The 13,968-nt window shown below is 34.4% G+C and overlaps 1 protein-coding gene across 1 annotated transcript in view; it reads left to right on the top strand.

Annotated features, from left to right (window-relative positions):
* The window catches only part of Kif14 (kinesin family member 14), a 63,305-nt gene extending 49,673 nt beyond the window's left edge, over positions 1–13,632 (top strand). The window contains exons 22-29 of the mRNA XM_004625318.2: positions 100–194; positions 3,404–3,628; positions 3,809–3,993; positions 7,216–7,374; positions 8,186–8,308; positions 11,083–11,157; positions 12,259–12,397; positions 12,754–13,632. Of these exons, the coding sequence (XP_004625375.1) occupies positions 100–194; positions 3,404–3,628; positions 3,809–3,993; positions 7,216–7,374; positions 8,186–8,308; positions 11,083–11,157; positions 12,259–12,397; positions 12,754–13,139 (1,387 nt within the window). The 3' untranslated portion in view covers positions 13,140–13,632. The remainder of the gene's footprint in view (positions 1–99; positions 195–3,403; positions 3,629–3,808; positions 3,994–7,215; positions 7,375–8,185; positions 8,309–11,082; positions 11,158–12,258; positions 12,398–12,753) is intronic.
* Positions 13,633–13,968: the final 336 nt, after the last annotated feature.

The following is a 13,968-nucleotide window of genomic DNA, read 5'->3' as shown; positions in this document are numbered from 1 at the left end:
CTTATTCCACTGAGCCATCTCCCCGGCCCCAAAATAAACATTTTTAATAACATTCTATGTAGTATATAACTGCTAATATTTTGATTTATCTTTTTTCAGGAGCAGGAGTTTGATGAAGAATAGAAGAATTTCTGACTGTTTACATGATATACAAGTCCACCCAGTTCAGAATCTGTGTTCTTCACATCCATCAGGTATTTTTTTTTTTTTTTCCACCAGATTTTCTTGGTGAGAAAAGCACTAAGTCTGGCTCTATCATGAATTTATTTTGTGCTCTTGTGCAAATCATCTCATTTCTTAGAAGCTTATTTTTCCTCTATAAAGCGAGGAGTATAGATTAGATAGATGGCCTCTTGTATAGTAAAATTCTGTACTCTGATATATATTTTTAAGATCTGGGTTTTATCCATAGTACTACAGGAAAGAAGAAAGGAAGAAAAAGAGGAAGGGAGAAAGAAAGATAGGAAAGGAGGGAGGGAAGGAAGTGGGAAAGGGAAAGGAAAGGAAAAAATGGTTTAATAGGCATAGCAATTACTACTTTGAATAATTACTGTGTACTAGCATTCATTTTACCCATAAAAGGAAGGATATATTTGTATGTGTAACTATCTATAATAATTTAAAAATTACTTCTGAGCACTGTAGTGGACATCTGTAGTCACAGCTACTCAGGAGGCTGAGGAGGAGCATTGTTTAAGCCCATGCATTGAGGGTTAGCCTGGACAAAAAAAAAAACACAAAACAAAACAGTAGATTGTGGGTGGGGGCACATGCCTGTAATCCCAGTACTTGGGAAGCTAAAACAGGAGGATCACTGAGTCCAGGCTGTGTAGTGAGACCCTGTAGACCCTGTACTAAATAGATTAAAAAAAAAAAAAATTACTACCTGTAATGTACTACTGGGCAATAATAACAAGGGAGTAATGACTGATTCATGCAAAAACCCGGGTGAATTTCCAAAATAGAATGTTAAGTGAAAGGCACATATACAAAATATATATTGTGTAATTCCATTTTCATGAAGCTTATGAACAAGCAAAACTAATCTATTGTGACAGAAGTGACTGTAGTTCTGATTAGAATAGTGGCTACATATGGAGGGGGTTATTGACCAGGAGGAGGAATCCTGTTGGAAGCGCCTGGTAGAAGTGTTATACATGTTGATCTAAGTCAGGGTATTGAGACATACATATATACTTTACAGTGTATACATACATTAGGAAATAAAAAAGTTTTAGTAATGTATTAATTTTTTGGTCATGGTCCTAATGGAATATGAGTGGCCATAAAAGGAATATATATCTTATCTTGACTTTAAGAAATTTGAGTTTCCTTTTTTTAATCATAAAATTATCTTTTGGTAAGAATTATAATACTACTAAGGTAGATTAAAATATGCAATATGCTTTTTATCTACTAGCAAAATAAAAAGGTACATACCTAGTAGCAATTTACTTATTCACTACTATTTATGTTATACAAAAGTAATTTTCACAGGAAGCTTGTTATCCTGTAGCTTTGGGTTTTGTAGATTTTTTCCCCCCGTAATTTTCCCAAATTTGTATCTTTGTTTCTTGGAGGAATCGAGGATTGAACTCAGGCCCTTGTGTTTGCCAGGGAAGTGCTTATTCTACTGAGCCATCTCCCTGGCCCTCTGTATCTTTGTTCTAGACCAATGATAGTGAACCTTTTAGAGCTTTCAATGATACCAGCAGCCCGCTGCGGCATATGTGCCATAGCTTCGCGCCACTATTCTAGATTTTCAATGTTCCCCATTCTGTTAGCTTATGAACTTTATTCTACTTTCCTTTTTTGTTTGCCACTTTTAATCACCTGTGGTTCCAAGATATGAATTAAAACATTATTGATGCAAGTAAAAACAGCCAGTGAAAACAGCACGTCAAGGAAATCAAAGGAGAGTTGCTAGCAGGAATTCAGTTAGTACCATCAAATACTGCAAAATAGGTCAGAAATTTAAACACTTTGAAACGAGTGATTGACAAGTCACGTTTGATTTCTAAAAAGGCCATTCCAGGGCAGGGCAAAGTACTGTAACAGATGTAGTAGACAAATCTCTCCCTCTCACCATTTAAGAATAAAATGCACGGATGATAATGATTTTATTTCAGATAATATGGTATGAATATTTATTAAGGCCAAAGCAACAATTCTTCCCATTGTGCTTTGACATAAATTAAAAATAGGTCTGTTATTTAATTTAATTTAGATATTAAATACCACCTCTGGCTCTGTAAAGGAGGCAAAATCAGCTGTTTAATAAAGACTCAGTGTCCTCTAGTGTGTAACTAAGTTTTATGATTTATGGAAAGGGTTTGATTTCACATCATTCAATGATGGATTTTTTTAAAAAAATATAACATACTCCTCATTCTTTCCTACTCAAAACTATTAAAAGATGTATCTATTTTAATCAATCTATTGTGTTATAAATGGTCAAAACTAGGAATATCATAACAACTCCTCATTTGTGCACAGTATATTAGACTGATTGCTTTTAAAGGAAGAATCACAAACAATTGGAGTCAGCTATACTACTTTCCTTGAATTAAACATTTTTAAAAAATGATAATAAGTAGCATTACAAAGTCTGCCAAAAAATGCACACACACACTTCAGCAGTTTGCCATCATAAAGAGCCGGAAGCTGATGGCCTCCGCTGTGAACACCGCGTGTAACTGTAAAGGCCTCAGATAACTGGTGTTGATCTCATAAGGACTCAATAAACTTAGTGTTGAAATATTTAAAAAAAAAATCACCTGTGGACTGGGCCAGAAAATAATATTGCGTATTAAGTGAGAATTATTCTCACATTTTAGTACTCCTTGATAAAGTTATTTCTGGAGGATCTGAATGCATTCTAGCAAGTGTTTCATTTACTTCTATTTCAGACAGTGCTTTGTGAAAGTCTCTTAACTATAGATAATCAATAGACTTTAACCTGTCTTGACTGTAATATATCATGAGAAGGAACTATTCTAAAGTAGAGATTCTAATAGATTCTTTAGTATACAATATATTGTTGCCTCTGTTTCCAGCTTATGTGTTAGATTTCTAATTTCATTGTATGTAATTTCCATTATTTCACCAATTTATAGTTTCTTAGATGTTACAGAAAACCCCTACCAAAAAGTAAATAAAGAAGAGTATACCAGTAGATACATAGGATATTTAGATGTTTGTTACACATATAATGGTTGAGAAACTACTCAACCTAAGACCTGATGCTTTTGTGAAGTGAATTAATAACTACACACAGAACACTTCACTTTGGCATTTTGAAGTTAGAATAGCCTACTTTGAATTTATTGACCAATGATTTTATATGCTTGAACATACAATACCTAAAAACTAGGCTTAAGAGGGCTATTTTCTGATAATATAGGTTTAATGGAGAAATCAAGCACCATTTACTCAACTTCAGCAGAATCATTTCTTCCTGGAATATGCAAAGAATTGATTGGTTCATCAATGAATTTTCTTGGACATAGTTTTGATGAAGAAAAAACTATAGCAGATAGCCTGATGAATAATCTTCTAAAAATTTATAATGGGCTACTTGTCATCTCCAAAGCTCATGAAGAACAAGATGAAGAAAGTCAAGATAACTGTAAGCAATCTGACTGCTTTACTAGATCACATGATGATTGTTTTGTGCATATTATACTTCGTTTTGAGTTATTTTACACATTTGCCAGACATCTGTTATCTACTGTAAAATATTTCAATGTTTATATGTGAATTATTTTATTTGGAGGTTATTTTTCCAATAATTTTCCTTCTTTCAAAGTGTTCTCTTCAGATCGAGCAGTCCAGTCACTTACTATCCAGATTGCTTGCTCTTTTGAGCAGCTTGTGGTTTTAATCAAACACTGGCTGAATGATTTTCTCCCTTGTACCTGCATAACAAAACTCGAAGATGAATTGAGACAAGAAGTTAAAAAACTGGGAGGGTACTTACAGTTATTTTTGCAGGTAAACTGATTTTTATTACTGGAAAATTTTATTCAGTAAATATTTTTTCTTCAGTTTTTATTAGTAGTACATCATTAGTATGTACTTTGCCATACATAATTACAGTTCTTGTGAAGAGCTGGTACATGTATCTAACACATCTCAATTCTTTTGTCATGTATTACCTCCCCTTCCTCTCCTGTCCCTCTATGTCTCAATCTCTGTCAAATGTGAAAAAGAACTGCTGTACTACTATTTCCCTACTTTCTAATACCTATCTTGCCTTTTGTTTGTTATATGTATTTTGGATTTCCAAAGAAGAGAAACTAAAATATTTAAGCTTGTTTGTCTGGTTTATGTCAATTAATATTATGATCGCAAGGTGCAACAATTTTCCTATAAATGACTCAAGTTGTCTTTCTATAGGAAAGAATAGCACTCCAGAGTATATAAATAGCACTTTTTATTATCCATTCATTTGTTGATGGATAAAGGCTGCTTCCAACATAAAGGCTGCTTCCAATATTTAGTTACATGAGTTGTGCTGCTATGAGCATAGGCATGTATATATCTCTGTAATGTATTTTTAACTCTTTTTTTTTTTTCTTTGTATTTTAGAGAAGGGTCTATAGGGTGTTCAGAGTCTCACTACTAGATCAGACTCGTAGTGATCTGCCTGTTTACAGCCTCCCAAGAGCTGGGATTACAGGCGTGCGCCAGCTTGCCGAGTCTCAATTGCTGTCTCAGCACGCCCCAGGGGCAAGGATGGCACTGCACCTTTAACTCTTGGAAAGATGCTTAGAGGGAGGAATAACTGGGTGAAATGGAATTTTTAGTTTTAGTTTTGAGGAATCTAATTTTGCATTACTTTGTGTACTCACCAATAATGTAAAGGGTTCCTTTTTCCATAACCTCACCAGCATTTATTATTATTTGACTTCTTGATGATAACCATTCTTTCTGAAGTCAGATGAAAATCTCAGGGTTGTTTTAATTTGGATTTCTCTAATAGCCAGTGATGAACTTTTTTTTTTTTGTACTTACTATTTGTATTTCTTCCAGAAAGTGTCTACTTAATATTGTTAAATTCTTTATATATTCTAGTTAATAATCTTCTGTCTAAGGTATAGCTGGCAGAATTTTTTTCCCCTTTCATTTCTCTCTGTTGGATGTTTTAATGTACAGAAACTTTAATTTGATATGATCCCTTTTGTTGATTCTTGGTACTATTTCTTGTACCATTGGGGTTTGTTTTAAAAAGTTCTTGCTTCTGCTGTCAAGAGTTTTATTTATTTGATCTTCCAGCAGATTGTTTCTCATTTTGAGTTTAGCTTAGTCCATGGTGAGATATGCATCTAGATACAAACTTTGCATGTGGATAGCCAAATTTCCCAGCACCATTTATTAAAGAGGCTGTCTTTTCTCCACTGTGTGTTTTTGACCCCTTTGTTAATGATCAAATAGTCAAATCTGTGGGTTTTTCTGCCACGTCTGTTCTGTTCCATTGATTCACATTTGTTTTTCTGCCTGTACCATACTGTTTTTGTCATTGTAATTTTGTTAAATAACTTCAGATCTGGGATTGTGATAGCTCTTGCTTTTGTTACTTTGGTTCCACAGGAATTTTTGACTTTCAGTCTATGAATTTCTTTTTGGGTTAGGTATGTTTCTTGTACACAGAACATTGTTGGATTTGTTTCTTGTTCTACTCTGCTAATTTGTGTCTTGATTGGTGAATTGAGATCATTTACATTGATGGTTATAACTTATAGGTATTGATTTATTCTTTGTCATTGTATTATTTTACTCTGGTTGTTTCCCTTCTGCTTAATTTCTCACCCTACCTGGTGTATTTATTTTATTGGGACTTTTAATAGTGTTAGCATCATCATATCCTTCTAGGATGTCCTTGAGAGTGTCTTGGAGTGCTGGTTTGGTGGTCATGAATTTCTTTAGGTGCTTTTCATCATCATGGAGATATGACTAGAAGTGTTAGAGCTGGCTTTGAAACTAGGCAGTCTTGCTATTAGGAAGAGGCCACACCTTCCTCTGACTATTCATTTTAGTTCATGATCACATAGTCATAAGACTGCTGACACAGAAGCAAAGAAAATAATTGTTTTCTGCTTACTTGTATCAGGTAGAAGTTGGTTTGGCTGTGAGGAAGAAGCGAGATGAAAGTCTTCTTTATCAGTGCAGAGAACCCCAGGTGCACTGGGCTGGCCCTGAAACAGGGTGTGGTGGTGCACAACTATAATCCCAGTGCTGGGGAGGCTGAGACAGGAGGATGACTGAGTTCTAACTGTGTAGTGAGATCCTATACGTAAAACAGAAAAGCTGGAGGTAGACATAAGAAGCTGTGTTCCACAAAGTCCAAAGGTTCCAGGCTCCTTCCCAGCCTACCCCTCTGCTGGACCTGAAGTGTGGCCCTGGATTTTGTGGTTGATTGTGATGTGGCTCATCTGAGCTCAGTACTCCAGGGTGGAAGAAATGACAGTGAATAAAGAGACAAGTTTGTCTTCATCAAGGGAAGCATCTGGAAATTACCATATGGTGCTTCTATTTACATATTCTTGAACTTTATCATCTGACCCCTCGCTAAATTAGTGTGACCTTTGGCAAATGCTTGTTTGAGTTTCCTATTTTTACTTGGAAAATGAAAAGCACTACCAACCTGACAGAGTTGCTGTGACTACCAGATGAAATCATATTGTAAAAAAGTTCCTGTAAGCTGGGAAATGTTTTACATAAGCCCTCAAGGATGGAGATGTAGGGGACTGGTAGGCTGCTGTGGTTCAGCTCAGAAGAGAATTGTGTGAAATCGGCAAAACAGGTGTTATGGCCTCTGGAAGCATGGTTGGAGAATCCTTACCTTGTGGCAATATGATGAGCATCTTCCAAAAAGCAGGGCAAGAGAAGTATTTAAGAAGTACTGATAGTGTTTAGGCAAGGTATCATGTCTGCATCTTGTACTCTGAATAACTATGAAGACAACAATGTGCAATGTATTCTTGTAACTATCCTACCAACCTGTTTTAAAACTGTCTCATTGCTATTTCTTTCTCATTAAAATTAAAATTAAAACAAAACAAAACAAAACAAAACAAAAAAAGTAAGGGGAGCAGGGAACAGAAAGAAGCAAGTTCTACTGCTAAGCTCCATTTCCGGCCCCTATCTTGTCTATGCTTTACTGTCCCTTTATGATCCCGTATACCTGACATCTGATCCATTTCTGTCTTCCAGGGCTGCTGTTCAGATATTTCATCAATGGTAAAAGAAGCTCTAAAGAAAGCAATCCAAATCATACAACAAGCTGTGAAATACGTGGGAAAGTTAGCAGTTCTAAAAGGGAACAAATTACATTTTCTGGAAAGCAATAATGATAAGGCTGCCAATATCCAGGTAATTTTGCAATGTTAGTTTTCATCTGAAGATTTCATCTGAAAGAATATTAGAGACTTCTGGTGATACTGCCACTAAAAGTGACAAATGATTTTATTTTTCAAAATGTATATTTTTAATATTTTGACAATACAATTTAAAATTTTTTCAATCTATATCAATGGGCTGGGGAGATAGCTCGGTGGTCTAAGCACCTGCCTGGCAAGCGCAAAGTCCTAAATTCATGATCCGCAGTACCTCTTGCCCTGCTGGCCCCAGTACCTCAGGTGCACTGGGCTGGCCCTGAAACAGCATGTGGTGGTGCCCAACTATAATCCCAGCACTGGGGAGGCTGAGACAGGAGGATGAGTATGAGTCCTAACTGTGTAGTGAGACCCTGTGTGTAAAACAGAAAAACAAAAATCTATATTGGTTAAATATACTAAATAATTTTATAAATATTAGTTTACCTTTTAGATTCTTAGTTTGATGATAGCCATCTACCGTGGTAAATTTTCTTATTCGGTAAGTACCTGAAAAACTGTAATTATAGGAAATTTATATTTGCTTGCTTTAATTATTTTTGTTAATGGAACACAATATTATATTAAAATGTTACTGTGTTCTAGCAAAATAGTATATACTGCCTAAAATGATGCTCTGTACCACATATTATATATGGAACACTAAATTATAGTTTTGTTAATTTTATTTCTTAATAGACTTTTTATTCTAGCTTCAGTTGAAGCTCATCAATAAAGCCTATTTACCTTATAGTTTTAAAAATGCAAAAATCAGAATTTACCAGTTAATGCTGAAATTCCTTTTCTAGGAGGAATTCATAAATGCTGTTTGTGATGGTGTAGGCTCAGGAATGAAGATTCTATTAGATTCTGGTGTGGAAAAAGCAAAAGAACTTCAGCATGACCTCTTACGGGAATGTGCACAAAATGAGGTATGATGAATGAAAGAATGTACTATAGGGCACCAGATAATGACCAAGTTAATTTTTAAAAAGAGTTTAACACAGTGAATTGGAGTTTTAGAAGTTTGAGTATTCTAGTTTGTGTTAAAGTATTAGGCTGGTGATGTCTGATGTCATAGTAACCTCTTCCCAAATTCTTGAGCCTGCTGCAGCCACTGCCTCTGCTTGCTTAACCTTTTGATGGTTTTGATGAAGATGTTTCAGGGAGTTCAGTCTGAAGATGCACTAAGCAGGGTGGAGCGTTTGCTCTCAGGTTGTCTTTCTCTTTCTTTAAGTCTCTACTCTTTAGCGAAGAATGAAAACTCATTTGTTGATCCAGTTATCTTGAACTTTGTTCAATATTTTCCAAGGGGAATTAACATCAGTTATTTCATTATCAAAACACAGAGCCAAAGAGATTTCAGTGTATTCCTAAAGTACCTTTCTTCCCTACAGCTAACATTAATTTAAACATTAATTTAAAGCATGAAAACAGGGCTGTCATACAGAGGGCCTTAGGAAAGATCTGGATTTTGATATGAGGCCAATATTTGAAACCTGGGTCTAACACTTTCTGTTTACTATTTTGCAAATCACTCAGTACTCTCACCTTGTTTCTTCATCTGATAAATGTAATAAAACAGATTGTGAAGTATCTATTTGTTGAATTATTTCCTATGTAGTTACTAGACCGCATGCTTTATGTATACTAAAGGTGAACCTCACAGCTTTTGAAGGTAGGCGTTACTAGTATCCCTTTGTGTTTTGGTGAGTTTGAGTTCCTTGTCTGACAACCAACTATAAAGCCCTGAGGCCAACATTTTATACTGTCCAATTCTAAAACTTACCATAAGTAAATCATTATTATGGATTCATTTTCTTTAGTGAGATTTATTATTAGTGAAATGGGGATTAGGGATATAAAAATTAAAATTTTATGACACTGAATTCCAGAGAATTCATTGTCCTAGAATCTTAATGACAACTTGTTAAAACCATCCCCTTGTCTTGCTGGAGTCAAATGGCCAGGGTGGGGCTATGTGTAGGCATTTATTTAGGCTCCTGAGATCTTCCTTACTAGTATGTCTACTAATTTACATACATGTTGATTAATCTAGAAAAGTAGACCATGTGGAGCACTGATGTCTTCTACCTAGCTCTGGATGACTATTTCCAGGAAGGCATGGAGTAAGCTAGATTTTTCTTTTCTTTTGCCTTCTTTTTAGGAAAACCTTGGCATTAATGTATTTCTGGTTCAAAAGCCACAACAATTCTCCATCCCTCTCCACAGACCCCAGGGATAAAGAGACTTATCTCTGTCAGACAGATTATCTCAGACTCAGAAAAACATGGACAGCAAACTATCTTTCTGGTTCCCATATAACACTGAATAATGTATCTGTGCTTCAGTCCTTCCACTATAAAAATGAAGCTGATTATACTTATTGCATAAAATTGTTCTGAAAATTGTATGAGACTAAGAAACAGTATATATTCTAAAAATAGTGCTTGGCAAATCTTCAGTCATACATATGGCTTGCACCTGTTCTTTTTCTCTCACAAAAGGAGCTCACATTGTCCCTAAACCAAGAGCTTTGTCTGATCATGCTTCAATAGGCATGAGGCTGATTTGGGTTCTATAATGGAACTTTGAGCAAAGGATCATATTGGACTAAAATATTTTATCTACTACTAGAATTTTGTCAGTAAAGTTTTTGCAGGCAATAAGTACAAAAAGGCATAGGAAAAGTAAATGGAAATAGAAGTAAAAATAATGTATGTGAACTTGTCCTTGTTAGTAGGCTTTTAGAATAAATATAGATGTTAACTTTGTTATTGGTTTAAGGAAATAAACAGAAAAAGGGTCAGGTGCACCTTGTATATCATTTGTATTATTGACATCGGCCTGTAGAACACTGTCCTCATTCTTCAATTTCCTTGTTCTCTTTGCCATAGCTGTACCTTTTTTATTAATTTTTCCCCTTTAATTTTTTCTCATTGTCATTTTGTTTCTTAGTATTAAGATATGTTTGAAATACATATGTTTTTATGTTCCTTGTGGGGATGTGGTACATATAAGGGTTGGAGTTATAATTTTAAAGCTATAATTAAGTTTAAAATTATAATTTTAAATAAAATTCTGTTATTAAAGGAAAACATTCAGTTTTTTAAAAAAAAATCATAAATGAGTTAGCCCTTCAAAAAAGCTATACAGGTGAAGCTAATTAAATACTTAGGCAGAATCCCCTGACAATTTAAATTGCACCCTAGGGGGCAGCATTGAGCAGGGTAAAAACAAAAGTTTGTAATTTAGTCTAAGGCTCCTACCCTGGTTATGTTTTAGGAATTAAATCCTAGGATCTGAAGACATTATCATATGTAGCACAAGGCTGTTCAGAATAAAAATAACTAAACATTTCTAATTCTTAGAGCATAATATTTGCTTCATATGTTACATTTATTCTGAGGGAACTTTTGGAAATTTCATGCTTATAAATATATAAATTTAAAAATTCTATTATAATAACAGATATCATCAGGTGTACCTATTTAGTGTAGAATTCAATGTGTAACTTATTTTGAAAGAAATTCCATTTATATAATTTAGGTGTGCACAGTGTTTTACTTGTAATCTTCGATAGAACTTTAATCTTCTGCCTTCTAGGCTAGAAGTTTTTTTTTTTTTTTTTATCTAGTCACATTCAGTTTGAGGATATTTGTATTTCTAAGTAACTGTGTAATGAAGTATTTAAATGTTTTTATAGGTTGCCAAACAGATGAAAACAAATGCCATAGAACTGATCAGATCTCTTGAAAATACCTTTTCTGAATGGAAAATAGTAAGAGAATCTTTCATTTTTTAAATTTTGTTTAGTGTATTTTATTATTTTACTTTGACTCAATTGTAGACTTCCTTTTGTTTTTAATCCCTAGCCAGACAACTAATTTGTATATGTTTATTTGTATATGTTTAGAAGCATATATGACAGTTTTCTAGCTTTCACTTAGGCACCATAACTTCTAGTTTTAGTAACAGATATAATGTAAAAATTTGTTTATTAATATTTTATGTCTGTTTCTTAAGCTATTGGTTTAGTAACTTTCTTTTTTTTTTATTTTTTAAAATATTTATTTATTACATTTATTTATTGTGTGTGTGTGTGTGTGGCCAGCTCAGCCCACCAGGGGGCGGGTTTGGCTGGCATGTGGTGCTGGGGATCGAACCGCGGTCCCTGTGCTTTGCCAAGCTTGTTTCAAGTAGGTGCTTTAGACCACTGAGCCATCTCTCCAGCCCCTAGTAACTTTCATCTTTGCTTGAATAGTTTGTTGTCATAGACTAAAAACTTTAATTATCAGTGTGCTCAAGATTTTAAATATAGGTGAATTAGACATTATCTAATAAAAATAAATACAAAAATACAGACTAAGTATATAAGGGATGTATTAAAAGTACAGTAATTTCTATGCAATTTTGAAATGTTTTTAAGTATATAATTGATGTGTTTTAAGTAATGTTCTAATCAATCTAATCAATGTGTTTTAAGCAATAACTTTTCAGTATATAATCAAGGTTAAAAGAGTAATTTCTAAGTAATTTTGAAATGTTTTATTTAAATAAAATAGGGAATGTTTTACACTTGCATTCTTAAAAGTTAAATATCTTTTATGGTAGGGTAATAAATGGAATGGTTGTTTTATTCCATTCTCAAGTAATGGAAAAATAGAATTTTAATTTCAAGTAGTTGAAAATTCCCATTTCTTTTGAAAAATGGCAGTTGTTAATTTGTATTTTGGTCTTGTTTGTAGAAATGGAGCTAAATATTGGTAAGGAAATTAAACTTTGTTAAAGATAAGATCCTGGCAGTTAATCCGGTTGACTGAGTTTACTGCTGTGGTTTATGTGGTTTTTTTTTTTTTTAAGCATTATTTTATTTACACAGAAAAGCTTCAGAACTCACGTGCAAGAAGGTGATTCTGGATACCTGGATTCCAAGAAGATAATTGAATTTGCTCTAAAATTTTTGAAGTTAAAGCACTGCATAGAGAAAGCTGTTCAAATTAATATTTCCGCACTAAGAGGTATATGCTCTGAGTGAAATTTGTAATAAGAATTCTATAATTCAAGGGTTCTTAAACATTTTTCCTTTTTTTCCTAGCCTAAGTTATTAATAAGTCCACCTAATGTCACTTCATTGATAAAGTTCCAGTATAGGAACTTGTGTAAATTGATTTTCCACCTGTTATGTATGTACTCCTGCCTACATAATTAAAAAGCAGGTACTTATCTAGCAGATTAGCACTTTTGCTGAATAGTCTTAGTTTCTAATTGTCTTGAAAGTGTCACTTTGACTTAAAAGATATCTACAGTCATGTAACAGTAATAGCCACCTGATAAAAACTGAAAAGGGTAACGCCCTTTTGCCTTTCTTACATAGGATGCTGCAGCGATGTACCTCTCCTCAAGAATTGTATTGAAATGATTTGCAGCTTGGTCAGTGATGTTTGCCATGACTTTGGTGAACTCTCTACCTCTGTTGACGGCTGTGAGAATTACATATCTCGAGTTGGCCACAGTGAACTAGAATCTGTAGCTAAGTCACTCCTCTTATGTTTTGAATCTGAAGAAAGACCTGATTTATTGAAACCCTGGGAATCTTGCATTCAAGATACCACAGGAGAAGAAGAAAGAAAAGAATCTAACTCGAGCCAGACTGGCTACAAGAGGAATAAAACTGTACCAAAGCGTGTCTATGAACTGCACCAGGCATCCCCTGCAGTGAGCTCAGAAGTATGCACACCTGGTCGGATTCAGTGGGTGTGACTGCCAAGGCTTTGCACTTGGTGACCATCCATGAGAAAGGGAGGAGGTAATTTTCCTTACGCAGGAGAACATAAAAAGAAATCAGGGTAATTAGTTCAGTGAAGTCCATGTGTTTTGGTGGCCCTACATGGGCTGTGAATAGTATGAATATTACAGGATTCTGGTTTCAGAATTCCTGAATGTGTACTCAGAAGCTTCTAAGCAGAGTTTTAAACAGGGTATTTATGATGTAGGGATACTGAGGCAACAGAATGAAATCTAGGATTCAGGACCACCTGAATGGTCATGTCTCCCATTTTCTCATTGCCTTAAATTTTAAATATTTGTCTTTTCATTGATGTGCTATCTCTGGCTGGTTTGTTAGTGTGTTTGTAGATGGTTATTTCCTTCTGAACAGAAACCTGAGTATTTATCTTTATTCCTGTGCCTTCTCTTTTTGCAAATAGCTCAGATAGGATTTGTAATAAAACTGCCAATGCAAGTGTAAATAAGACAGCTTACTCGGCATTGTTAACTCGAAAACTTCTTTCTGTAGGGTTCACTGGTTTGCCATTTTGAGTCATATAGTGAAGGCATAATTTTCTTTGCTAGTTATAAGTAACTACCTAAATGTACTGTAAGTATATATTAATACTATGGCTTGCTGATATTTTAATAATTTAAAGTAATTAAATGTTGCCAGAATCATACCTGAGAGAGATGAGTGGTTGGCCCCTTTTCTTGATGTTCGTTTTGTTAAAGGTGTAATGAAAGTTTGTATATAATATGATGGAGAGTAAAGATCTGTATTATAGTTCACAGCTTTAAAGACCTTTGTGATCATATAATA

The sequence above is a fragment of the Octodon degus genome, unplaced genomic scaffold, assembly GCF_000260255.1.
Source record: "Octodon degus isolate 3935 unplaced genomic scaffold, OctDeg1.0 scaffold00009, whole genome shotgun sequence".
NCBI lineage: Eukaryota > Metazoa > Chordata > Mammalia > Rodentia > Octodontidae > Octodon > Octodon degus.
The sequence above is the reverse complement of the archived record's forward strand: the minus strand, read 5'-3'. Positions and strand labels throughout refer to the sequence as shown.